General features: G+C 39.8%; 1 protein-coding gene across 2 annotated transcripts; it reads right to left on the minus strand.

The window, feature by feature from the left end:
* Window positions 1-177: 177 nt before the first annotated feature.
* lipeb (lipase, hormone-sensitive b) lies at window positions 178-26,390 on the minus strand. Of its 2 annotated transcripts, none has more exons than XM_057339384.1 (13): window positions 26,275-26,390; window positions 18,620-18,861; window positions 17,876-18,160; window positions 17,547-17,637; window positions 16,175-16,320; window positions 15,403-15,588; window positions 14,541-14,693; window positions 13,268-13,412; window positions 10,174-10,401; window positions 9,289-9,429; window positions 6,677-6,918; window positions 5,025-5,285; window positions 178-3,932 (listed from the first exon to the last, which is right to left on the minus strand). In XM_057339384.1, the coding sequence occupies exons 1-13, from the start codon at window positions 26,360-26,362 to the stop codon at window positions 3,519-3,521; spliced, it is 2,622 nt and encodes an 873-aa protein (XP_057195367.1). In that variant the 5' UTR covers window positions 26,363-26,390; the 3' UTR covers window positions 178-3,518. The 2 variants fall into 2 exon arrangements, with proteins under 2 accessions (XP_057195367.1, XP_057195368.1); XM_057339385.1 differs by lacking the exon at window positions 26,275-26,390 and adding an exon at window positions 23,179-23,507.
* Window positions 26,391-26,473: the final 83 nt, after the last annotated feature.

The following is a 26,473-nucleotide window of genomic DNA, read 5'->3' on the forward strand; positions in this document are numbered from 1 at the left end:
GGACGGCGTGAAATGCGCGCCGCCGATATTTTATTGCGACGCATTACACAAATAGCTGTCCCTTACAGGCGCAATGCTTTATTGATTCAATATCTACTCCTATTTGTTAGGTCTGTTTTACAGATTAAATGGGTCTAAACTGGCCATGTTTGTTGTTCGCTCCATCGCATTACAATTACAAACACGGTAGCCATAGAGATCAGAGAAAATATTTATTCATACAGTTTATAAATCATTACAGGGGAAACACTGCAGAAAAATACTCTCACAAGTCTGAAAGTAAAAATATTCTGAGACAAAAACATTTTTGAAGTAAAATGATAGTCTTTATACAATAAATATGTGCCTATATAATACTTTCCAAGTTTGCACTTGTGGTATCTTTACATTAAGGAGAAAATCATAGTAAAAGAAGTCAACTCAGTCCCTGAATAACTGCAGGGGTTAAGAGAAGGTTCCCCCACATACAACCCCACGCGCTGATAAACACACCAGAATATAAAGTGCATCTTCTAGTCAAGCTTTGGACCGAACATGATTAGGATTGTATGGGAGATACAGTACAACCATATTAAAAGCAAAACTCAGATCGGTGAAGGTTGCAGTGAAAACAAGGGCAGAAGAATAGTCATCAGCACCCTCGCAAATGATACTGCAGTGCTCATTACAGGGTGCACTTACAGCAGACCACATCGCCGTCTGTGGACTTCAAGAGGACAGAAGAGTGCAGAACCACTTGTGTAAAGAGCTGCAGGACATCCACTCGGACACTGGTTTCACTGATTAAAACTACAAGTTTACGTGATTGACTAGTAGTTTTAAGAACAGACAAGGCAGTGGGTGTGCATCTCTAAGGAAGTACAATGGAGTACAGTGTTTTGGCTGCTATGCTAATAAATGCAGGAAATGTACGGATTGGTGTTTGAACAGAGGGATAAAGGAGCACAGTGTTTTTCCAAGATGCTCTTTAGTGCACTGAGCAATGCATTTGATCAGTTTGTGTGTGCCCTTGGAATCAAACCCATGATCATGCATCATGTAATTCAACACAACTTCTGTGAGATGTCTTGAGGAGGCCGCTTGGGAGTCATGAAAAAAAAAGTAGAGCGAGAGAGAGAGAGAGCGAGAGAGAGAGAGAGAGAGAGAGAGAGAGAGAGAGAGGGAGAGAGGAGGGGGACAAAGTGACCCCAGAGTGGTCAATGAGAGACACCTACAATATTTGTTCTATTCAACAGTGTCCATCGCTCCAACAAGATGGAAATGTTCAACAGTGCATTCAAGGTCATGACCTCCAACCAATCAAAAGTGAGGACAATTTCATTGGAAAGGAAGTCCATATGTGCCATGGTAGTCATGGTTGCATGAATGGGTCTGTACACACTCATTTCTTTAAGCACAATGGCACTTAGAGGCGTTTCTATGCAGAGCCAACACAATTGTAACACAAAGACTAACACAAACCAAGCAGATAGTAATACAACACATACATGAACATGCAGAACAACCAATTGGACTCAAAAACAGACAAAGTGCATTTCACAAGACACATGATGGCGCATTAGTAAAACTGCAGGGTAACCAAGACTTGCTACTGGCTTTGACACGCTGAACAGAGCAAGCAAATCTTTTTCTTACTTCTGCTCTCTTATAAACTCTCTCTCCCTCGAATGCTGCAATCAGCAGTAGAGGGATATTGTTTTCTCACTGCTTTTATAGCTTGTCTACTGCGGCGGCTTAATCCAATCCCAAACACACAGATAAAGACAGAGCCAGTTTCTTGGAAAGAAATACACAGTCCCGAAAGACACATCAGCCTCATCCACTAAAATCAAGACCTATCTATTCTAGAGCACTTCTTGCTACGTGATGATACTTTAAATAGAACATCTGCAAATCACAATATAAACACGATGCTGTGAGTCATTATGTTTTCCTATTGTTTTTTGCAAAAACAAGTTGCAGATGACTTCTACCATTCGTTCTATGCAGCGTTGTGTCCAACCTCAAATCATCCTGTACAGCATTAATGAAGTGTCAAAATTTAGGGGACTCAATAGATTTTGTGTCCCGCTGGAAAATCACTACAGTCAATTGGTGCCAAAAAGAGAAAGGGCCGACCTGATTCAAATGAAGACGCTATTAGTGTCAGCATGATGGCGACGTGCATCACACGTGTGTGTGCGCCGAACGATTTCATTGGCTCAAGGTTGCTGGGTGTTGAGGGAGTCTGCTTAAAATACCTCTAGGACGGGCTGGGTGAGAATTGAAAAGTGTGCTTAAAATGGATCAGCATGCACAGGGACAGACGACATGAATGTTAACACAAGACAAAAGTGAGTGTGGGAACGAGGCAGAAATCCAGCGAGGAAAACAAAAGAAGCTGATGTTGACATGTCAAGGAAAGATCAAGCAGTTGGCGGGAGGTAGAGCTTATGTTTCTCCTGACAAGTTGCATTTATGAAACCAAAGTTCCCTTCCAGTTTTCAAACCAGCAGTCATTTTGACAAATTGATCTATATCGTTTAACAGACCTATAATGTAAATGACTATAATAGACAAACAAAGCTTATGTTTAGAGGCTGTTCATGCCATACTGACACCAGCCGTGACGTAAACATTTACAGATGCATATTTCTGCATGACAACATCACTGTATGAAGACATTAAATATGTGACAGTAAATACATTGACTAAAACACTATATCACAACCTCAGTGTTGTTTTGGTATAACTTTCCTTCCACAGAATCCCTGTGAAAATTTGATCGCTATAAATGTATAGATTGCAACCGCTGGACTGAGGACGCAACAGCATTCTCTAGCAACACTACTCTCACAGGTTGTCCTCTAAGAGCCAATAAGCAGCTAGATTATTAAAGGGTGATTAACATACGCAAAAACACCATTATAAATCTGTGTCATAAATTATTCAAAAGCTAGTATATGAAACAAAGCAAACATCAAACATGAATAAATGCTTTTGTCAGTTAGCCCCGGGATGCCTAGCAGCAGTGCATTCTGAGCATACATATTAGAAGACAGGTATAATTAAACCTAATATTGAGACACAGTTTGTGGATTTGAAAAATGTGTAATGATAGTCTGTGCTAGGATGAGTAAGGGGTTTATCTATCTATTCGAAACGTCTTTCAACATCATCCACAATCTGGGATGTTGTTGGACAACAAGGCAGGTTATACTTGGATTTTGTGCTGGTTTTGTGGTATAACACAAAAGGCAAAAGGGTAAAATACATAGATGTATAAAGGAGTGCACGTGGGTGTGATCATGATTGTATAATAAAGCTTAGGTTTTCTAATTCTCTCTTTGTAACTAAATACTTAATGATGTCTTATATAATTAAGAATTGAATAACTGGTTCCATGACTCATTGCTTCATTTTTTCTATACTCTCTTATCCACTGCAATCATTACTTAATTCAGCCCTGATTGCCTTTATTAAATAATGTGACCTCTCTCTGGCTCAAGTGTGTAATGAAACCATTGCGAGGTCAAAATCTATGCTAGAATCTTTTCGGCATCAGATTTAGTGGGAGGGGAAAAACTAGCGAGCTCTTCCCCACCTATACCAGAAGCTCCTCCCCCAACAACAAAACCCTCCCCTTCGCCTTCCTGTGCTGTGGCTTGAGAAAGCTGAGTGTGGTCTCTTTTGGAAGCAGAAAGCCTCTGATTGGTCCGTTCCAGTTTGCGGTGCTTACGCATCTCCGGGGGCGGGTCTTTCATGGTAAAGACATCCTTGATTCGCTCCATGCATATGTTAGCAGCCTCCCGAGTCTCTCTTGAGAGCTGCGATAGACTGAGGAAGCCATGAGGAAGGTCATCCACGACACAGAGGGTCACCGGTTGACCGACATTTTGCAGTCTTTTGGCAAACATCACAGAGTCGTCCAGCATGGGGTCAAGATGACAGGCCTAAGAAAGAGAGAATTTATGTTAATGGTGACAGCAAAGACAAAAAAACACAAGAAAAATTAAAAACCTACATGGGTAGAGGAATGGTGAAAATGTTGAGGAATTGTGGGTATATGTGGATTTGAAAGTAATGTTATGTGATAAATGTGTACAGTATATGGGCAGCAACATAGTTGCCGAAGGCAAACTTCTCTACGGAGACGACAAAGAATGTGATTAAAGTAAATGGAACCAGAGTCAAAAATGAACTTTTTTTATTAAACAAGATATTTGCCGTTGGATTTCATTTTCAGGGGTATTTTTTTAAGTGTAAAATCTCTTTTTTCAAGACGCCCTTTTCACATGACGTCACGCATCTTCCGTTCTGCCGCGAAGCAGTGTAACGTTACTTCCGCTAGCACTCCAGTTCATAAGGTGGCGGTAATGCACCTATAAGCTGATTTGTCAACCGCCAGTAAAACTCAAGAAGAAGAAGAAATTACTTCCGCTAGCGCCTCAGAATGGAGTTTACCAAGTGGCTTGCACATCTGCCACAAATACGGCTAGATGATGTACAACGTCTACACACAAATTTTTGCTAACGACAAGATCAAAGCTAGAGAAAGGATACAAATTCTTCGTTGAACAGTACCTGTTTGATTATGAAGGTAAGTGTTTTGTTTTCTTTTTGTGTTAGCGAAGGTGCTAGGATAAGTACTTGAATACGTGTTCTGTCAGTTTTTTTTCTCACTGTTGTTAAATTCCAGCGCGACGGCAAAACGGAAGTTCTTCTTCTTCTTCTTCTTCTTGTTTGTTGCAAGACGGATGTTATGATACACTGCTTTGCGAAAAGGCGGAAGTTAAGTGACGTCATTGTGAAAAGGGCCTAGTGCAAATTTCTTTCAGCTATATAAAATACATTGTCTGTATATATACTTTTGACTGCCATTGACATTTTTCCTACTATAGTACACAATGGTGGCCAAGAACTGTTTGGTTACAAGCATTTTTCTAAACATCTTTCTCTGTGTTCACCAGAACAAAGAAATTTATACAGATTTGGAGCAACTCGAGGTTGATGACCTGTCCCTTTAAGTTTTAGCTCACGCTTACCACTATGTGTATTGGAGGGAGTCCCTTCAGCATGCTGTCTGGAGCCAGCAGGGGGGACATATAGGGGTTCCTGACGATGGGGGAACTTTCTACCATCATTTCCGCTAACTGTTCTGAGCGCAAAGGCTCAAAGCCCTCTGGAAACTCCCGGGGGTTCTCAGAGTCCTCCTCACCACCAGGGGGTGGAATGGCCACAGAGGAAAACGATTCCGACACTGAGGGATCCACTTCTTTACTAAGGAAGAAACTCACATCCTCAGGCTGGGGGAGTAGTGAAAGGAGAAAAGATAAACGAGAGTCAATAACACGTGAATGTGGGGGTGAGATTGGATCCAGGACAGATGACCGTATCTCCATTACCTTAGCAGCTCTAATTCCAATTTCTTCTCTCTCTCCATAATATTATTCCCTTAATGAGCATTATGGCACCCTGGCCATATCTTTAATTTCCATTTCGATGGAATACAGAGCAGATAAGATGACTCATTTGAGTCAGGCGGTACAAATTAGCGCTTCGAATTACGCAATTATTCACACATCTGACGTCATCGTATCATGGGATTCTCTCTGGGATTTTCAAACAGAGCAGAGCAAGAGCATATAAAATCCAATCTGCAGGGCGACAACATTGCTGCACTTCCTCTGCACTTTATCTGCGTTTCAAAATTACAATGAACTCTGTAATGACTTTTCTTACTTCATTAAGCTGAAGAAAGAGGAATAAAATGCATATTTAAAAATGCAATGCAATGTATCTGTACACTGTGCACCAGACTGAAAAACAAAGAACAATTTACTTTGAGCTATTCAGGGACTGTTACAAGGCCTGTTCATTGTGTGCATTAGACTGTTGCTTATGTTCACAGCGCTGACTGTACGTTTCTAATTATAACATCAGCTACTCTACTGAATGTTTACCACCAATGTAAGTTTTATACTTTTTAAGAACATCTGTGCAAGATTTTCATTAACAACAGCGCTGTTGATTAGTTAACTCAAAAATAAAAATTCTGTCAGCATTTACTCACCCTCAAGTTGTTCCAAATCTGTTTAAATATATTTGTTCTGATGAAAACATAGAAATATATTTGGATGAATGATTGTAACCAAACAGTTCTTGGACCCCATTGACTACCATAGTAGGAAACATAACAATGGTAGTCAAAAGTGCCCCAAAACTGATTGTTTTCCTAGATTCTTCAAAATATCTTCTTTTGTGCTCATCAGAACAAAGACGTTTATACAGATTTGGAACAACTCGAGGTTGAGTAAATGATGACAGATTTTTATTTATATTTTTGGGTGAACTGTTCTTTTAAATATTACACCTGACTATGAAGCATAAGAAACACACTTCACTTGTTAAAAGCTAGGTTATTCTCGCTGGAAATAACAAATTAATCCATGCAAATATTAGCATATGTTTCACACACACTCACAACGCTGTTAGCCAGTCAAAAAAACAACAACAGCCTGATGGGTGCTGTGTAGCCGAGATTGGCATCCTTTCAGAATGCAAATCAGTCTGATGATTAATATGACTCACTGTTACAGCATGTAAACCAGAGACCTTCAAGACCGCAGGAGCTTCAGGGACACGATGAAAACAGGAATTTGATTAAAGCCTTCTAGAGGAAGATTAAGAGTTGTACCTTGCTCTCGGGTGTAAGCGTGATGTCGAGGATGGAGCTGTGGTTGGCTGTGGTGGCACTAAGGTGGTTGGAAGTTTTCTTTGCATCGCTTGTGTCGCTGTTCGTGTGGGTGCCTAGGTCTTGGCATGTCTGGCTCCTCAGAGACCCTTTCTCCATGGAGTATTTAGAAGGCTCAGTGGGCACTGTAGGGTCTGCATGTGGTGAGGTTAGAGTCGCCTCGGAGACACTCTGTCTAACTGAATCTAGAAGAAAAAGAAAGGTTTTACGGAAAAGTACTGAGAGAATTGTTTCAGAACATTTCAAGGTCATTCAATTGGTGAGGGTATATGAATGATTTATTTTAGGATGTGCCAATATCGGTCTGATACTGGCAAGAACTGCTGAATCGCATATCGTAAATGAAAAAAATGACAAAAACAAGTTAAATATTCAATATGACCTATTAGTTTTAGGGATAGTTTTAATTTTAATTCTGTCATCATTTACTTGTTCCAGAACTATATAATTGCTTTGCTCTTCTAAACACAAAAGAAGATATTTTGAAGAATGTGAGAAACCTATCGTACTGGGTCACCATTGACTACCACAGTAGTTTTTCTTCCTACTATGGTAGTCAATAGTGCCCCAGAAATGTTTGGTTACAAACGTTCTTCCAAATATCTTTCTCTGTGTTCAGCACAACAAGATAATTTAGAACAACTTTTGGTTAGTAAATGATGACAGATTTCTTTTTGGGTTAACTATTTCTTTAAACCTAATTTTGCTGAAAATAGTTTATAGTTTGTTGTTAGATATTAGAAGGCAAAAAAAATCAGATGGTGGGGAATACAAAAAATACAAAAAAGCAAGTTAGTCCCTTAAGTTAGTTAGTTCAGTCCCTGAACTCTGTGTAAGTCGCTTTGGATAAAAGCGTCTGCTAAATGACTAAATGTAAATGTAAATAAAACGAATATTGTAAAAGTTAAAAGAAATGAAAGAAATTGATAAATAGAATACAAATGGGCATAGGGTATGAATTTAAAGCAAAAGGGGTGGGGGAATCGCAAAGACCCTCACACAGACATTGGGTGGAAGCTGTTGGCGAGGGAACAGTTGCCAGGGAGAGGTAAGACATGTGACTAGCTGATGTGGAGTGTGTGTGGCATTAAAAAGATTGAAGACACTCAGGAAAATATTAGAGCCCACTAAACTGCCACACATAAATACACACACTCTTACAACACAAAGAGATTTGCCACAGTTGTACTGCCCATAGCCATAATCTTGTGAAAACCTATTCTCAGCTACAAAAACTGTGTTAGTATGGTGAATAATGAAATCATCATAAAGCAATTAGAATACTTTATGTTGTGTATCACACTACACTAATGATGCCTTTTAGCCATACTGCATAAACATCTCTCTCTGTGTGAGCTAATGAACTCAAATGACATGAGATCTCGGGCTGATAGTAGCCCATTTAAACCACTGACTTAAAAAAAACAACAGGCATTTGGCACAACACAGCATGTAATGCAATTTTTATAGACTTTGATTGAGATGGCTATTACGAGTCAGAATATAATCAAAACGAAGTAGAAAGAGTGAAAATGCAGTCTTTTGTATTGTTCAGTTTAACCATCCTTCAATATGCCATCAATGACGATCGGAAGTTAAGTTTGGGCCACATAACGTTTATGTTGTCGCAGCTGAAACCGTCTACAGCAATGAAGAAACATGGAAGCAGGTGCCAATCAAAGCAGTGAGGCCGGGCAAAAATAATCATGACGGCATACCGTAGGACAGTGGTTCTCAAACTGGGGGCCGTGGCCTCCTGGGGGACCCCAAGATGGTTCCAGGGGGCCACAGATTTTGTGGCATTTTAGAAATATAGATATTTATCATACATTTTGTGCAATCAAACATCAGAAAAACAACACCACCAACCAAAAGAATTGATGTTTTAGCATTGTTTAACTGAATATTTTCTTGGTTTAATTAAAATTTTAAGTTTAAGATTATAAGTCTTTATTTGGGGGGCCGCAAAGCAATGCACTCTACACAAAGGGGGCCTTACAACAAAAAAGTTTGAGAACCACTGCCGTAGGAAACCGCTACCTTCTGTGAAATTAACGACAGAAACACAAGTGACCACTGAAGGAATCATGGGACAGTAGTCACCATAAACTGCCCGGTCTCCATAGATTAGCCTTCATGAAATGATGCATTAGTCAGCAAAGAAGTGGACTAAAGAGGTAAACCGCTTTCATTCAATGATGATCAGACAAATTCAGTCAGCACGCGCTCAGACAGACCATTTTCCACAACACCATCTGCGGTCACGCACCACAAGCTGGAGAGCCAGTTTGGAAACGACCACATATAGCTCTGAACAAATGGCAATTATCACCATGAAGCCAATTATATCAAGCAAAGCGGAGCGCTACAAGCGATTTGTGTGCGTTAATTTAAACCTAATTAAAACAGATCAAATAATTAGCCAGCTGCAGTATTACAAAGACATCATCAACGTGTTGGAATTATGATCATAAAAAGCGTTTTGATAAATGCTGTTTAGGCACACTCGGTGCACAGAAAACATGGTACGCTACGTTTCGCTCGTGCGTGTGTACCTGCACTTCCTCTGTCCAGTAGGGAATGGATCCAATTGGACGCCCCTTGTTTGAAGTCTCTGAGCAGCAGGGCAGTGTCTCTCCTCACCATACTCAAAGTGCTCACCTTGTCCACCTGCTTCTCCACCTGCGGCTCTGTGCCTACACACACATTAGACATAAAAAATTTATTAAATGCATATACTTTGAATGTTATTCATTTAAACAAAATTTGTAAATGACTTTCTTTCTTCACAAGAACACAAAACAAGATATTTTAAAGAATGTTGGTAACCAAAAAGCATTGGTCCCCATTGACTTCTATTGTATGGACACAAAACCAATGCAAGTCAATGGGGAGCAAATGATTTTGTTTACCAGCATTCTTTAAATATCTTCTTTTGAGTTTTGCTGAAGAAAGAAAGTCATACAGGTTTGAAATGACAAGAGGGTGAGTAAATGATGACAGAATTTTCATTTTTGGGTGAACTACTCCTTTAAGAAAAAGTCAGAAGAGTTGGCTAGAAGATGGAGAGACTTTGAACACTATTACTTATACTTGTTCTACTTCATTTACTACATAGTTCATTGGGAAAGAACAAAAAAAACATGAGCCATGGGCCACTGATTTGACTTTGTCCTTACTATGATAGAAAACAGTCCTAATCGAATCATTTATAATGAAATACAAACCTATTAATCTATCTCTGACGTGTGTGGCTTCACTTAACTTCACTTGTTGAATTCATTCATCTTCATTAAAGTGCCCACACTCTCACTAAACTGTGGACTGTGAACATGCCAAACTTTTACCAGCAATAAATTACCCATCAGCCCCTACCGTTCAAGCTCGGTCATAACCTGAGTCACAACACCGCTTGTCGTGAAATCCCATTCCAGACTGACCTGCGTATGCACTGAGGCAGCGTGAGAGCACGCTGAGGGGCAGCAAAGGGTCCATGAGGGTGAGAAGGCGGGAGGGCGAGGCGTACACGGTGAGCAGGGTGGCGGGGTATGCGGCGACGATACCATCTGGCATGCGGACGCCGTGAGACGCGGCCCTCATTGACACGGTCACGCACAGGTTTCCACCCGCGCTGTCACCAGCCAAACACACACGCTCGCCGGTCCAGCCTGACAACAGCACAGAGAAACACAGAGAGCAATGGCAGAGATTCAAGAGGGAGCAGAGCAGAAAATTAAGTGGGAGTGAGTAATAGATCAAATAAAAATGATTTAGGAAAACAAGAGAATGGGGAAGATAAACACACGGCATAATTCTCGACTGAGAATGAGGTCACATTTTTATCGCTGATCTCAGACGCTCTGCCTTGGTTTTCACCCCAATGACACCCAAAGAGAGTTATTAGCAGCGCGTGATGCACGGTGTGATGTGGAGATAGATAGCAGAGGTGAGAGAACGTTGAATGATGAATATGTTTACGCTGCTATAGTCAGATTGAATGTGATCTGCGTTTCAATAAGCTTCACAATGTCTCTGTTCCTTGTGGGATCTTGAAATCAGCACAGCAGTTTGACTGATCATCAAGTCAGTTCATTTTTTAGTCTTGTACCGTAATCAGTTTAGTTATGGATTCATTAAATGACTGAATGAAATGAAACAAATCAATTAAATGGATAATATCAAGAGTAACGCTGTGAATTGAACACATTCATTGGAGATGCTTAAAAATATATACTAATAAAAATATGTGACAAAAAATGCACATTAACACAAATTAATACTTCATGTCCCCTGACCTGTAAATACATTTCACTGTAAGGAATTCAAGCTTAAAATACCACCTAAATGCAGAACCTACAGAGCAGAGTTAGTACATTGATAAATATTAGTATTTTTTGTCTTAGGGTGTTTTCACACCTGTGCATCGATTGCTTTGTTCCGAAACCGGGGGTTAAATCGCTACAATATTGCAATTTATTTTAGTTCGGTTCGCATTCACAAGGCAATATTTCCAAACGGACCAAACTTTGTTAATAAAAGTCACATGCGAGTAAGCTCTCCTTTGATTGGTCAGAGTACATCGGTTTATTTTCCGGCCGGTAACGCGAGTGATAATGAGCGTCAGCTGCGCGTTGCACCGGTCTCGTGTCTCTCACGGCGGAGCTCGGGAAGCATAAAAGGAGGAGAAGGACGAGAGAGAACCAGGCCTGGATTTTATGTTATGTTTTATTGTGTTTGTGTGGCCGGCAGGCGACTGTGAGGGAGCTGTCAGCACTTTACTTTCAGTTTGTTGTTTGTTTATTTTATTAAAAGTTTGGTTTAACGTTCGCCGGTTACCGCCTCCTTCCTTCCTTACTTAGAACATTGTTACAGTGAGCCATTAGTAGGGATGTAACGATTCACTCAGCTCACGATGCGATGCGAGTCACGATTCTGATCTCACGATGCGATTTAGTCACGATTTACTCACGATTTATTTGGAAAAAATGAGTTGAAACAAATTAGAAATGAACAACTTCCCTTGCATTATTTCTTAAATGCTTCACGTTTCTTTGTATGATAAAATAATGTTTTATTTCAAATAACAAAACTAAACTGCAATTTTATAACAAATTAATAATAGAAAAAGTCTCTTTAATATAAACAAACTAATACTGTATGTGCTTTTCTTGGATTTTTTTGCATTTAAGAAATATCAGCATCCACGTTTAGATTTGCAGTGAAAATAGCGGCCCCTGCTGTTCAAAAAATGTATCGCGATTCAGTTCAAGCCTCAACCGATTTGAATCGTTGCTCATTATAACCGATTTTCAACCGGCTCACGGTGAATCGTTACATCCCTAGCCATTAGCAAAACAATCCCTATTGCGTCATGCAACTTTACGTAATTACCCATCATACATTGTGATACAGTCTGGTTCGTTGGGTCGGATGGCTTTCACACGTCTAGCGAACCGCTCCAGAGTTCGTTTGCAATCGGGCCGAGACCACCTGAACAAGGTGGTCGGAGGGGCAGATCCTAGCGCGATTGCCGTGTTCACATATGCCTAAACGAACCGAATCAAGAGAGAAAACGCACCAGGTTCCGAAACAAACCCTTATGTGTGAAAACGCCCTTAGTTACATATGGAACACAATGCAGGGGTCTCATTTTTAAGGGATTAAAGGGGTAGTTAAAGGGATAGTTCAGCCAAAATTGAAATTTCTTCACCCTTGTCATTTTTAATATGTCAGACTTTCTTCCCCAGAACACAAAAGAAGATATGTTAAAGAATGTTGGTAACTGAACAACCACAGTACCCATTCACTTGCATTGGTTTTGTGTCTATACAATAGAAGTAAATGGGTACCGTCAGCGTTTGGTTACAACATTCTTCTAAATATCTTCTTTTGTTTTTTGCAGAAGAAAAAATCCATACAGGTTTAAAATGGCAAGAGAGTAAATAAAGGATGACAGAATTTTCATTTTTACGTGAACTATCCCTTTAAACTACTTTTAACTGGTTCAAGTGATATGCTGAAACAAACAGATATTAACGGTGAAAAGATGCCCATGTAGCGCAAAATTACATTAAAAACAACAAGAAAAAAAACTGAACAGAGAATGCAAGTGCGTGTTCTGTTCGAAGGGCCCCCAACATATTTAAAAGTACATACAAACTGGAGTGTGAAATGGTTTCCTGTGTACTAGTAGGCTAGTGACTGGCTTTTGTTCAATAATTGAATTTAATGGAATTAAAACTCCATTCTACGTTTCATTCAATATATAATAATATACATTTATTTAAAAAAAATGCTGATACGTGCAATTAATTGTGATTAATTGTATTCATTAATAGGCATATAATGCAATTACTTCAATGAAGCCTTGAATCAATTGACAGCTTTAATTAAAAGCGGTCTGGGAGATGGATGAAATGGCATTTATCAGCTTTCAATAATATGCATTAGTCTTTGTAACGCTTCATTAAGGAGGTAAGGCTAGATACATACAAATAACAATGACTGACTCTTGTCTGTGTCATGTATTCTCACCCAGCAGATTGTGGTTCTTAATGGCCCAGCAGTAAGCATAGAAGCATTCCTCCAAAGCCCGGGGAAACGGAGCCTCCGGGGCCAGCGAGTAGTCCACTGAGAGGATGGGTGCGTTCAGTTCTTGTGACCAGCTCCTTAGATAGGGCTGTAGAGAAACACAAATAAAAATGAAGATGACAAAAAGTCAGGCATGATGCAGAGGGGACTACCAATTGAGCCACTTTTGTTTCTGAAAAATTTCTATATACTCTCTCTCAGTTTTGTTTGCTGGTTTAAAGACCTGATGTGTGCTGACAGGCATCACAACATGTTCCTCTAACTGCCAGTTATATCATTTGTCCAAGAGTGCCATTGTTGAGTGGGGCGCGTTCAAGCATCTAACGCACTTTGTCAAGACTGCAAGCTCCCGCTGGCCAGCGTGTATCACGGCAGGTGAATTTTGCATGAGTGCTGTGTTAACTGATACTTACGGACACAAGATGCATTTAAACACGAATGACCAATCTCTTATTTCTCTTGCAAAGAATCTACTGTTAAATATGCAACAGAGCAGGTACTATTCAAAGCTTTGAAAGGAACTATCAGACATAGAGGAGGAATTTTTAAGTGACTGCTGCGTAGACTTTTTAATAATGTATTTTAAACACAAAGAGACATGCTATGATCGTGTCACATGGTTAAGCTGAAGGTTAAGAGATATTCTGTTTTAAAGTGTTTAAGGTCCAGTGTGTAATTTTTTGGAGGATCTATTGACAAAGATGCAATATAATATACATAACTATGTTTTCAGAGGTGTATAAAGACCTTACCTAATGAAGCGTTATGTTTTTATTACCTTAGAATGAGCTATTTCTATCTACATACACCACGGGTCCCCTTACATGGAATTGGCCATGTTGTTTCTACAGTAGCTCTAAACGGACAACCTGCTCTACAAAGCGCGTTTCGTAAATTTGTTTTCTGCTTCGGCAAAGAAGCGAAAATGTGATAGCCCTGTGTCAGCCACCGATGTGCTTTAAAAGGGAGGGGGGAGTGAAGCGTATATAAATTCTTACTCCCTGGTCTAAAAAAGCAATTGTAAGTACATTTGAACAGTTTCTAAAATTAGTGGTGCTTGACGCAAAAGTCACTACTACAATGTTGAAGTGTTCTGGGTGGGTGTCTAGATGGCCAAATATCAAAAAAGCCCAACTTGTCAGATTCAATACACCCAAGAATGGAGAGATAAGAGGAGGGTAGTGAAGGGTAAAAGGAACAAACTAAAAGGAGATACCTCATGTGATTTGGAAGTTTGTGCCACAAAACCTCCTCCATGAAAATGCACCAGCAGCCAGGGTGAAGGCAGGCTTCGCTTTGTCTTCAGGCTCAAGGAAAGAGAGATCGGACCCCCCTCTGAGCGACACATTGCCAGTAATGTCTCACTGTCCTAGGAGATAAAAACATGAAATGAAATGGATTATAAGCAGAAAAACAATGAATAATAATAAAAGGAAAAGTGACAGACACAGCAGTACGCCCACAGAACCGTGAAGATCGTTTCATTTCACCACAACGTCCTTAACAATGTCTAAACAACTTCTCAGTGCAAACATACAAGGAGATAACTCACTCAGGCCCAACACAAAAGCAAAACCCTCTTTTAGACAAAACAGCCAAGTAATTAAACTCCACAGGCCACGCGGCTCTTAAATAAAACAGGCTTGCGCTGCTGTTTGATCAATAGGAGTTCAAACTATGTGAACCGAAGTCATGTAAGCTTTTCAAAACACTATTACATCTAACTCATCTACATCACATCCAATTCAAGTCCTCTCTCCTGAGACTGAGAGGTATATAAGGAATTAAAGGGCTTTAAGTAAAGGATAAATAGAGACACAGCAAGGATGTACACTTATCGCAAGCTCAAGCAGCTTTATTTAGTTAAGTACACCTCATTACGACCTGTGGCACTGTTATTCATCGCTCCCTATCGGAGCGTATTTATTTATATACCGTCGAGATAAGAGCGGAAGAACTTGAGTGTCAAAAAAGAAATCTAATTACAATTCACATGAGAAGCAGCACTTGAGATTGTAAGGAGCAGAAATGCAGGTGAGACTTATATGATTTAAGATGAATTAAGAGGTTATTTGTACCTGTCCCTCTCTAAGCTCATGAGAGATCAGTCTCATCTGCACAGGCCCCAGGCCGATGTGAGATGCTGGAGGAGAAACCGTCACCATGCGTGTGGGATCCGCTGCCAACGGCAGGTCAAAGGGCTCGGGAGGCACGGAAAGAGCTCGATTCACCTTCACCTGTGTGGCCGTCATACTCACCAGACTCTTCAGAGGGAGAAAGGAAAGGAGACGAGATCAAGTAAAGATGAATTTCAGCTTTCATTACTATGCAAATTGAAGTTTAATAAAAGACAGCAATGAATTTCTATGAGAGCTGGCGGGTTACTGCCGTCTTATTGTCTGTCAGATGTTAAGGGTGTGATCTGGCAGTACAATTGAGTATTGATTTATTAATATCGAATTTGTTTTATTAAAGACATAATGTAACCAAAAATAAAAATTATATTTTTTCCACCCGCATGCCGTTCAAAACCTGTATATGACTCTCTCCTCTGTGCATACTTATTGTCATACCTAAGACCAGAAAGTTGGCTAACACTGGTCTAGATGTCATTTAAAGGGCTATTTCACAGGCAAATTCCCCATGTTTTACTCAAAATGATACGTGGTATTATATCTTCGAGTGCATTATTCTTCAAGAATAAAACCATATACAGTTAGGATGCCTTGAGGGTGAGTAAAACCTGGAGAAATTTTGATTTGCCGGTGAAATAGCCCTTTTAGGTTGCTTCAGATTTCTGCTGTCTACCTATGCGTGCCGAACGCAGAGAGACAAATATTTATTACTGACCGACAGAACTTCAGTCTCTGTAATGTTCCAGAAGGTCTTCCAAAAATGAACGTCCAGATTCTGAGTGATGCGCTCATACTCCTGACCTCTGAGTTCAGGGTCAATGGCATACTTGCCAGAGGTGAAGAATGAACTGGCAGCTACACCTGAGAGACAGACACACAGACTATTCATCTAATTGCTTAACTGGTATATCACACCGGGGCATCACTACAAAGTAGTTCAGAAATAAAAGGCAAAAAAGTGAATTATCAGAAACAGAAAACACAACTCAATAACTGCAGCGTCTTACCTTGACAAACAAGCCCAGACAATATGTTTAGGGCAATTCCATGTAGAGGTCAACTTTACTATGAAAAAAGTTTTCACGACCACACAGATGTCAATATTTGGTTGTTTAAATTCCCATGTAAAGGCCTCTCTTAAAGATTTTAAAGGATTTTTTTTATTTTTAAAGCATGATTTTCTATTGTTAGGTAAATGCCATTTACAGAACACTCTCTTTCTTTATAAAAGGGCACGTGAAAATAAGATTATAACAACTATTCATGTTCTATGAAGACTAATCCCTTCTCCATTTGTTGGGCATTATTGCTTCAAGTTTGTGCATTTTAATTCACAGAAATCTTAAAAAATATATGTCATCTCTCAAAAACGTGTGTCCTTTTTTCACATTTACATTTACTTACATTTATTCATTTGGCAGACGGCAAATGAACGCATGTATTTAGGTCAGTTCCTTATACGCATGTACAGTATTTGTGCGCATGTGTACTGTATAGACCAATACTGATGTCTTGATGTCAACAGGGGTCTAGGAAAACATAAGGCTGGTTCAATATATTTCTAAAAAAATACATTCTCTAAGAAATTATATTTCAAGTTTCGACTGTAAATGTCACTTCAGCAATGCTGGAACTGCCCTTTTTTCCCCTACAGGGTCATAGACAGAAACTAATTTCTAATCATCAGTCTTGATCTCTATGAAGAAGCAAAGAGTAATCTAGCAGCAGGACAGGTCTGGGAAAGAAGAGTTTATCTCATCCATATACTCATCCCTCTGTGGGAGCTACTCACCATATGGTGCAATATCTCCTGCCTCCACTAGGGTCCAGCATTGAGCACAAGAGATAGTATTAGAATGCCTCAGTGTCAGTGTTTTTGACCTCACATTGAACAAATACTCTCCTGAGGATTTTAGAAGGACCGTAAAAGCTAGCTATTCATGTAGGTTGAGACTTTGCAATGTGCCCCAAATCTATAGTGCACATGGGGCTGCACGGGTCAATTAAATGAAGCAGTATGACATCATTCTGCCTTCTTGTTACACAGGAGGCTCATGAAATTTCTGAAATTGACAGCTGCAACTGACCTATGCCAGACTGGTGCTTCTTGTAGTTCTCTCCAAAGGCAACCAGGCCTATAGTAATTGACTGCAGGCATGGACGGATGGCAGGTGTAAACTAAAAGGGACAAGAGAGAAAAGGTTTTCAGGAAAAAAGACGCATATGGGTCACTTTCTGCCTAAAATAGTAAAACAAGATGTAGCTAAAAGTCAACTAGTTTTACAAAAATACAAAAAAAGCCACATCAAGGCTGAGTTTACCCATACATGTTACAATTTTACTGTATGATGTCGTGAGAATTGTTCATTACAGTCAGATTCAAATTCCTCTTTGATTCACAAGCTAAAATCACAACCTGAAATCCAACACAGCGACCGTAGAAGCAGCCCTTGTGCATGGAGGCGTACTCTCTGAGGAAGCTCTGACTGAGGCCACTTTCCTCCTGGAAAAAGAGGTTGCCATGGCTGTTGTCATGGAGCAGTCTCTGAGCTAGATAGAGCAGCGCCCTAAGCTGACACAGAGCGCTGCAGTACGCCTCAATCTCGGCGGCGTTGTGGCTCGCACGGAAAAAGATGCTCCGCCTGTTGGACGTAATATAGCGGCCTTTGTGGATGATGTGGAGGAGGCAACAGCGCACCACCTGAGGAAGAAGAGTGAATGAAAAACACAGCAATACAAATAACAAACAAGCTTCATAGTAGAGTTGGATCAATAAGAAACTTTGGGACGATACCACCCTCTGGTACCAAGGTACTGATACTAAATCAATACAGATATAATAAATACAATTTTGCTACTGTCAACAGCTTCAATAAGTCAATTTGATTTAAAAAATGGGACTGGATTTAAGAGGTAATGGGGAATAGAGTGAAGTGAGCTGAAGGATAAGGAAACATGCTCTAGGCAGTCAATTACTGTAGAAATAGTCAGGAATGAGCCCAACAACTGCTGACTACATAAACCATTTAATCATGATGACTAACTGCTAAAAATATTGCACTTGGAACAGATATTTTCAGCAGAGAAAGAAACCATGCAAAAGGCTTCTCTCGCCCTTAAGCTAACTCATTAAACTCATTAAAGACAGTCAAACATTTACCTTAACAAGGGAGCGATATCCATTGGCAGGAATATGAGGGTCAAAGTCAAAATGGTGGTAGATGGCAGCAAATCCAGTAATGACGGGCTCCAGGCTGCGAGCGTGTTCCTGGATGGTAGTCATGGCGTCCACCAGGCGCTGAGACGTGTCCCCGGCTTGGCCCTTGGTGCCCCCAGAAAAGAAGGCGGCATTCTCTTCACACACATCATAGAGGGCAGTGAACACTGCCTTGGTGTCCATCACTAGAGGGATCAGATGAGTTAAGGATAAATGAATTACTTCAGACTGGCACATACATTGACAATGCTTTTTAAAGGGATAGCTCACCCAAGAATAAAAATGCTGATTCTGTTTGCTCCCCCTGTGGTTCCAAACCTGTATGACTTTATTCTGCAGTGGAACACAAATGTTGAAAATCCTTGCCACTCCTTTTAATTTAAAAGGACTGAGGCAGTGAGGCTCTAAAATTATAATAAAAGCTCTATAGAAGTATCACCAAAGTCCACATAACTTGTGACTGTCATATGACTTCAGCCTCAAGACTTGAACTAGAGGTCTGCATTCCTGGGACCCGATACGGATTCTTGCGGCACGGGATTACATTTTTGGGATAAAAGACGGTAGCGGTCGGAAACTCTGGTACTATGGACGGGAGCGGGTCTTTGGACGGGTGCCCCCTCCCGACATCCTTCTAACTGACCACATGTAGAGCCTGATCTGAGGACTGTGTTATGCATGTGCTGCACGCGTGGACCAGTTCTTACTCCGTTTTAAGTTTAATTTGCATGCGTCAGCCCCCAGACAAATGGGCAGGTCGCCGAGTGCACTTTATGCATGATTTTGGCCCCGATTTTCAGTCGCCGACAGGTTTTGAGGAATCACAGACAAATTTCCGAAATCGGAGGGAAATCGGTGCTCGTTCACGCGAGTGACAATCACGCATTGTGAATTATCAAAGACGTGATCTGAGAGTGGGCGAAGCGTCGCAGACGCCCATGAAATATTTGGCATGCTAAATATATGCACCTGTTGGCAACTCAAAATCCTGCAGTGTGAAATGAGTTCTGACTGAAAAATTACATCGGCGATAACCTACAGCCAATGAGAAGGCAAGATACAAGGCAAAATGAGGTTCGGGGAGGAGACCACATCAGCAAGCATGGCTTCCAATGTCGCGCGAGAACTCTGATATCACGTATCACTTTTCACGGGCGTTTGGTTGTGAAACGTTGTTTGCGGACCAGACAGTTGTCAGCGATTCTGATCTATTGTAAAGTCATGCAGTGTGTAATCTCCTGATGCCGATCCATCGTTCATGTGAACACTGCAGCAACTGAATACTACCCCAGATAGTCATGCAGTGTGAAAAGAACAGTGGTGCAATGACTGAAAATCGGGCAATGTGAACTCGGCATTAGAGAAGAGAGAGAAAGAGAGAGCGTTTGTGTTTTTTAGAGGAGAGACGTTCATCAGGACATTTCTTGCATGGATGTTAAATAGTTTGATTAAAAAAAAGTGATTTCATTTCGCACGAGCTAGCTATAAGCCAACGGGTTTCGTTTATTCATATTTTGCTTATAGTTTTAGTAAAAGACGTTGTATTTAATGTATTTAATTTATTTTTCTCTGTGACATTTTGTGTACTGTATTGACATTAAAATGTAAGAACAATGTTGTATATTGACAAGATGATAAAAAATAACTGATATCTTTTTGTTTAGCGTATTTTATATTTGTTATGGAGAAATTTAAATGTGAGATCTGTAAACGTGATTTAAATTTAGCGGGATCTGCAGGGTAGGGACGAAAATCGATCGTTATAAAATTTAGCGGGCGGGATGAAAAAAACAGTCCCACGCAGACCTGTAACTTGAACCCCTTTTTATAAAACATATTTGCTGCTTTTTGGATATTGCTAGCGCTGGTTCTTAAAGGAACAGTTTACTCCAAAAAAAAATTTAATTCTTCATTTACTCACTACTACCATAGTAGGAAAAATTGCTTTATAAATTTCTTTGTTCTGTTGAACACAAAAGAAGATATTTTGAAGAATGTAGGTAAGCAAACAGTTTTGTGGCACTTTTGACTACCATTGTTTGGTTACAAGCATTCTTCAAAATACCTTTCTGTATTTTCATCAGAACAAAGAAATGTATACAGATTTTGAACAAATCGAGTAAATGTTGACTTTTTTTAGATGAACTGTCACTTTAAGCACTTTCCTTATTTCCAAAATAGTAACAAGGAAATTCTTTAAAAATTACACTTTGTGTTCTGAATAAAGTCACACATCTTAGAATGACATGAGGGTGAGTAAATGATGATTTAACTTTATTTTAAATGTACAGAGAAGGATTAAGCTCAGGACAGATTATATAAAAGCAGCATTTGTATAGACTGTAGTTACAGCTCAACCACATAACTAATCTTCTTAGATAGAAAAACATGATATACTCACTCGCCAAGACAAAAAGAGAGAGAGACAGATCAATTCATTACAAAACTGCCTCTGGCAAAGTACATCTGTCTATAACATCACTCAGATCCTATCACTTACACACACAGAACCATACCACAAATAAACTCTACAAGGACACTACTATACATTCTCATTGTGAGAAAGCAGACTGCTACAAAAACTGCCATTGCGTTTATGTACATGGAAAAAAAACAGGTCGTGCCGTACACTACAGGCCAGTAGGGGACAGAAGCTGCAGCCAAGATCCCAACGCATCATACAGAGTGACAAGTTAGCCAGCAAACGCTTTACTGTACTGTCACACATTTACTCATGCACATTTAGCTGATCAGGACTGACAACTTCATTTATGCATTTGGCAGACGCTTTTATCCAAAGCGACACACATTGCATTGTATTATACTTTACACTTGTTTCGGAGTATGTGCAATCCCTGGGATCGAACCCATGACCTTGACGTTGCTAGCACCATGCTCTAACCACTGAGCTACAGGAAAGCCTTATACATGCTATACTGACATGCTAAATACAGTCACAATGAAGATAAGTAATAAAAACGAGTAATGTATCACAGGAGAAAGGGGAAACAGATCACATGACCTCTTCATCCCCATTGGTGGTCACTGTCATGTCGCAGCACATTTGCATAAGATTAAACTTTTTCTCAGCTTTGTAAAGTCACTTAACAAAGTCACTTGTTGAGACAAGCTCATATCACCAATTCTGAAAATGAATGATTTTAACTCGATTTCACTCCAGGTTTCTATCAATCTGAATGTGGTTTAATTGTCAATGTTTAGTTTGAGTTGGGCAATTTCAAAGCCTAGCTTTTCACATATCCAAGCCCTTAAAAAGTATTTTGTGAGAGCTACTGATCCACCTAACCGTTGCATTACATTTCCTGTTATTTCAAGCGGAATCCCCTAGATAGTCTCCCATCTGCTGCACATATGGGTTTGAAGCTGCCCTGACTTATTCTTTCTACCCTTTAAACTAAATAACACATCCCATCACCCGGCCATTCTCATTTGCTTCTTCTCAGACTTTCCAGAGACTCTTTTTTCTCCTCTGCCAAAGTATGCCAGTAATCTCTCTCTGATGACAAAAGCAAACAAGTCACCTCCCTTTCCTTAAGAAAGATTCTTCATTCAACTCTGTCACAATGACTACTGAATGTCATTAATCAATCAGCAAGCGTAAATATAGCATAAAATCCTGTTTTGCAATGAGTTTAGAAATTCCTTCCAGTCATGCACTGGCTTTCAGTTCAGAGCATTGACTGACTGAACTACAATACTTGTGGATTATCTAAATCTTTCAGGAGGGAAACACTGCCACGTGCAACTAGAGAACTTGTCACTAAATCCTTTTACTTGATGAAAAACCTCAAGATACCGCTTACAGCAACAAATCAACATAGAAACACACACAAAATATACTTGTAAACCAGCTACAGTCAAGATAACAAGGATAAAGGAGACTAACAAGTGGCTGACAATTCTGTAAAGCAACAATTACTGCACAAAATCACATAATTACTGTACTAATGCACCAACACATCAACACATTGAATGTCCGTGCTTTAGAGATCTGTGCGTCTGTGGCATGCTGTCAATTTCCTCTACAAGGGATTTCTATGGGGGAATCTAAAAATTCAGGATCCAACAGATTTGCGACAAATTTGAACAATTTTAGTTATGGAACAGACAATAGAGATTTGGACATTTATCAATCAACGCTTGTTATAAGTGCTTATCTAGCAACTAAAGAACAGCAGATGTGAAATCCAGAATAACAAATTATTGGACCAAGTGTATCTATTTCATTGTTTCTCTTAAGCGCACCTGCTCTTTCAATAACGCTTAAACGAAACATGTCAGTTTGTTATTTAAAGCGTACAATACAACCCACAGCAGAGGAACAGGTCACACTTTTAATGTACACAGAGGGGGTTAAGCCCAGCTTGAAGTGAGTATCAACAACCTAAAAACATCCCAGCATGTATAACAGAGCACATACTGCACACACACACAAAACACATACGCTCACACACAGGGACTGATCCCTGACTCAAAGTTACCCTCATCTGAACTCATGCTGGAGTCCTCGCTCGTCCTGTCCTCTCAAAAAACAGCACCAGCACAGCCACGGAGCCAGTGAAGTAGAAACATGGGAAGGTAAACAAAAGGGGAAGACAGTAAGACAGTAAGAAAGGGTTGTTTTGATTGGACACTTTCTCTTCCACTCTTGCCCACCCCTTCATCTCTCTGATCACGTTGTGACATTCTGTCACGTTGTCTTCATGCTGGCGGGCTAAAGTCAGTGTCTTATCTTAGTTTTTGTGAACTCCTTCCTATATTCCCATTCCTGGCATTCCCTGGAGAGAACAGCTTTGTTATTTTCTCTCTTACCTCTGTTCTGGTGGGAGGACTTTTCACCCAGTGAACAATGAAAACAAATTTCAACGTGTGCTACACACACACACACACACACACACACACACACACACACACACACACACACACACACACACACACACACACACGCACGCACTTTAGTTTGTCCTGAACGATTCATGCTATCTGTGTCCTGCAACAGCTAGGACCCCTGCAACCCCTCAGCTCCTCAAAATGCAAAGCCTTAATTGTCTGAATAACCTTTTCTTCTATTGGCTGGCTAGACAGAGGTGGCCAGTGACCTTCACCCTAACTGGACGATCCAGTACTGGCCCCTCTGTTCAGCATGATATGGTCCAGGCAGACACAGAACATGACATTTACAAAATGAATTTGGTTGTTTTGTCAATGCTGCATCACGTTAACCAACCATGACCACATAGGCGAAAGAGATTAAATGTATATTCTTAGGTAAATTACATTCACTCTTGATACATTATTAAAACGTATACTGTAAAACTGTCAGTTTACATAAAAATAGTTAATAGCTTAAGTTAAATTTTTGTATGAACTTGTGCTCTGATCAGTAAGAGAGATGCTGTGTCTGACCTGGAGGGAAATTTTTGAAATAGAAACACTTTAAAAAGACAGTTCACCCCAAAATGAAAATTCTGTCATGAATTACTCACTCTCTAGTTTTTCCAAACCTGTATAAATTTGTTTGTTTGGTTGAACACAGAGAATGTTTTTTGGAAGAATGCTTGTAACCCAACCCTATTGACTACCATAGTATGAAAAATGACAATGGTAATCAAAAGTTCCCCAGAACTGTTTGCTTTCCTACATTCTTCAAAATATCTTATTTTGTGTTCATCAGAACAAAGACGTTTATACAGATTTGGAACAACTGGAAGGGGAGTAAATGATGACAGAATTTTTATTTTTGGGGTGAACTATCCTTTTAATAAAGGCAGATATATACAAATTATACTGCCTATTATATAAAATAATTATATAATCGCATACAACAATGTTGGAACATTGTGTTTGTATTATGCATAATGCAATATTTGGGCTACAAAGATTAGTCTGATTTTTTCTTTTGAGCACAAACCCGTATTATTTTTAGAATAAGCTACAAAAGGGGATTTTACATCTTACGTCATTGTGTTTCCTAAAATCCTCAAGGATCAGCATACCACACAAGAGTTCCTCAAATGTTCATACTTGGGACATTAAGAAAAGAGCCAAAAACTTTCTCTCGTCGTTCTACATACTGTATACAGGACCACATCCTTTATTAATTTATCTGGCAACAAGAGACAATGGAAAGTCCAGACCAGACCTTTGTCCCACATTACTTTGTAAATGTTGTCAAACCATCTCTACAGGAAGAGAATAACAATGCACGTTAGCAGTTTCCCCCCACTCTCATCCAAACAGGAGTAGACACTGATCTTCAAATACAGTATATATGATCTGATCAACATGACAATGAGCAGGACTAAACATTTCTAACATAATAGTTAACTTTCTTCTTTGAGACTGGAGAACAATCCCTTTATGAGAGTAATAATCCCCTTCTTAAAACGGAGTTAACTTGCCAATAGCTGAAAGTAGGTATTTTCCTCTGAGGTTTAGTCAAGGCATGGGCCTATGGTGAAATCCTGAACCCAAAGTGCCAGCGTCATGCTGGCCGTTACAACACAACAAGATCATTTCTTTGCATGGTTGCTAAATGAAATGTTATTTAAAAGCCTTAGGGGCGGTTTCCCGGAAAGGGTTTAAACCTAGTCCCAGACTGACTTAAATGTTAGAGGTGCCTTAATCGAAAACAACTTGCACTGACGTATCTTAAAATATATCAGTGCGATTGTTTTGTCTCAAGATGCCCACCAGTAATGTTTTTTTGTAACATATGTTTTTAAAAATGACTTAAATATCCTAATTTAACCAAGGCCTAGTCCTGGTTTAAAATAATCCCTGTCCAGGAAACCACCCCTTAGTGTTTAGATGACAGAAGAGTTCAAAAGCACATGGGTTTTGAATATCAAACTTCATTATTGTGACAGCTATTATTAATGATTTTTCACAGTACTTGCAATTAGGAGCACAATAAGTGCATGTATATACAGAATAAAATAATATACAAACATATATTAACAATAAAATCACATTACATTAACAAATGTCTCTCTATCATAGCACAACATTCATGAACCAAGTACCCTTAACCATGCTCTGATCTGATATTCACAAGTAACATTTAACCGATGCTTTATAGCAAAGTGTATGCAAATATCTCCTGGGCATTCAAATGTAATTTCTCTCTTTCATTTATAACACACTCTCTAATCTGAGATATCATACAGTATAACAGAATAATGTTCCTACAATTACAATGTCGTCCGTGACTAACTTGACTAACAAAATAGCTGGCGTTGGCGTATAACCAATAACTGTATAATACAGCCGCTGTTCATAAGTCGTGTTACAGTTATAAAGTAAAGACATGTCACACAATTAAAAACCTGTTGGTTCACAGAAAGCAGGTGACATTGTCACAACTCGAAAGAAAAAATACATGCACATTTAAACGTGGGCTTACAAATGAATAAGAAAATAAGCTAAACGTTGTGATACAAATGCAACCGCATTACTGTAAGCGCTCGCGCTTTAATCTTCTATTTGACAGTTCTTCTGGAAGAGTCGAGCGACCAGCGCGACAGACGTTCACAAGCAACAGCTCGCCCCCAAACAACCATGAAAGCAAAATGTACCTATTGGACCTTCTTTGTGTTTTGACGAACGTCTTCTGTTAACTGCTTTTTCAAGAACACCGCTCCCCGACTTCTTCGCCGACGCCATCTTCCTCAAGCAAAACGATCACCTCCCCTCTCTCATTTGTCTGGACATACCTTTCACATGGGCACGCCCCCACGACGACCTATAGCCAATAATTCGTCAGAGAATTTACTG

This window comes from Triplophysa rosa, linkage group LG8 (assembly GCF_024868665.1).
Source record: "Triplophysa rosa linkage group LG8, Trosa_1v2, whole genome shotgun sequence".
Taxonomy (NCBI): domain Eukaryota; kingdom Metazoa; phylum Chordata; class Actinopteri; order Cypriniformes; family Nemacheilidae; genus Triplophysa; species Triplophysa rosa.

Coding starts and splice junctions, on each gene's coding strand:
- lipeb (XM_057339384.1), bottom strand. CDS start 26,362: ATGGCGTCGGCGAAGAAGTCGGGGAGCGGTGTTCTTGAAAAAGCAGTT. Junction 10,402..13,267: donor TAAGAACCACAATCTGCTGG/GTGAGAATACAT, acceptor TGCTGTTGTCAG/GCTGGACCGGCGAGCGTGTG. Junction 5,286..6,676: donor CGCTTACACCCGAGAGCAAG/GTACAACTCTTA, acceptor CTACTCCCCCAG/CCTGAGGATGTGAGTTTCTT.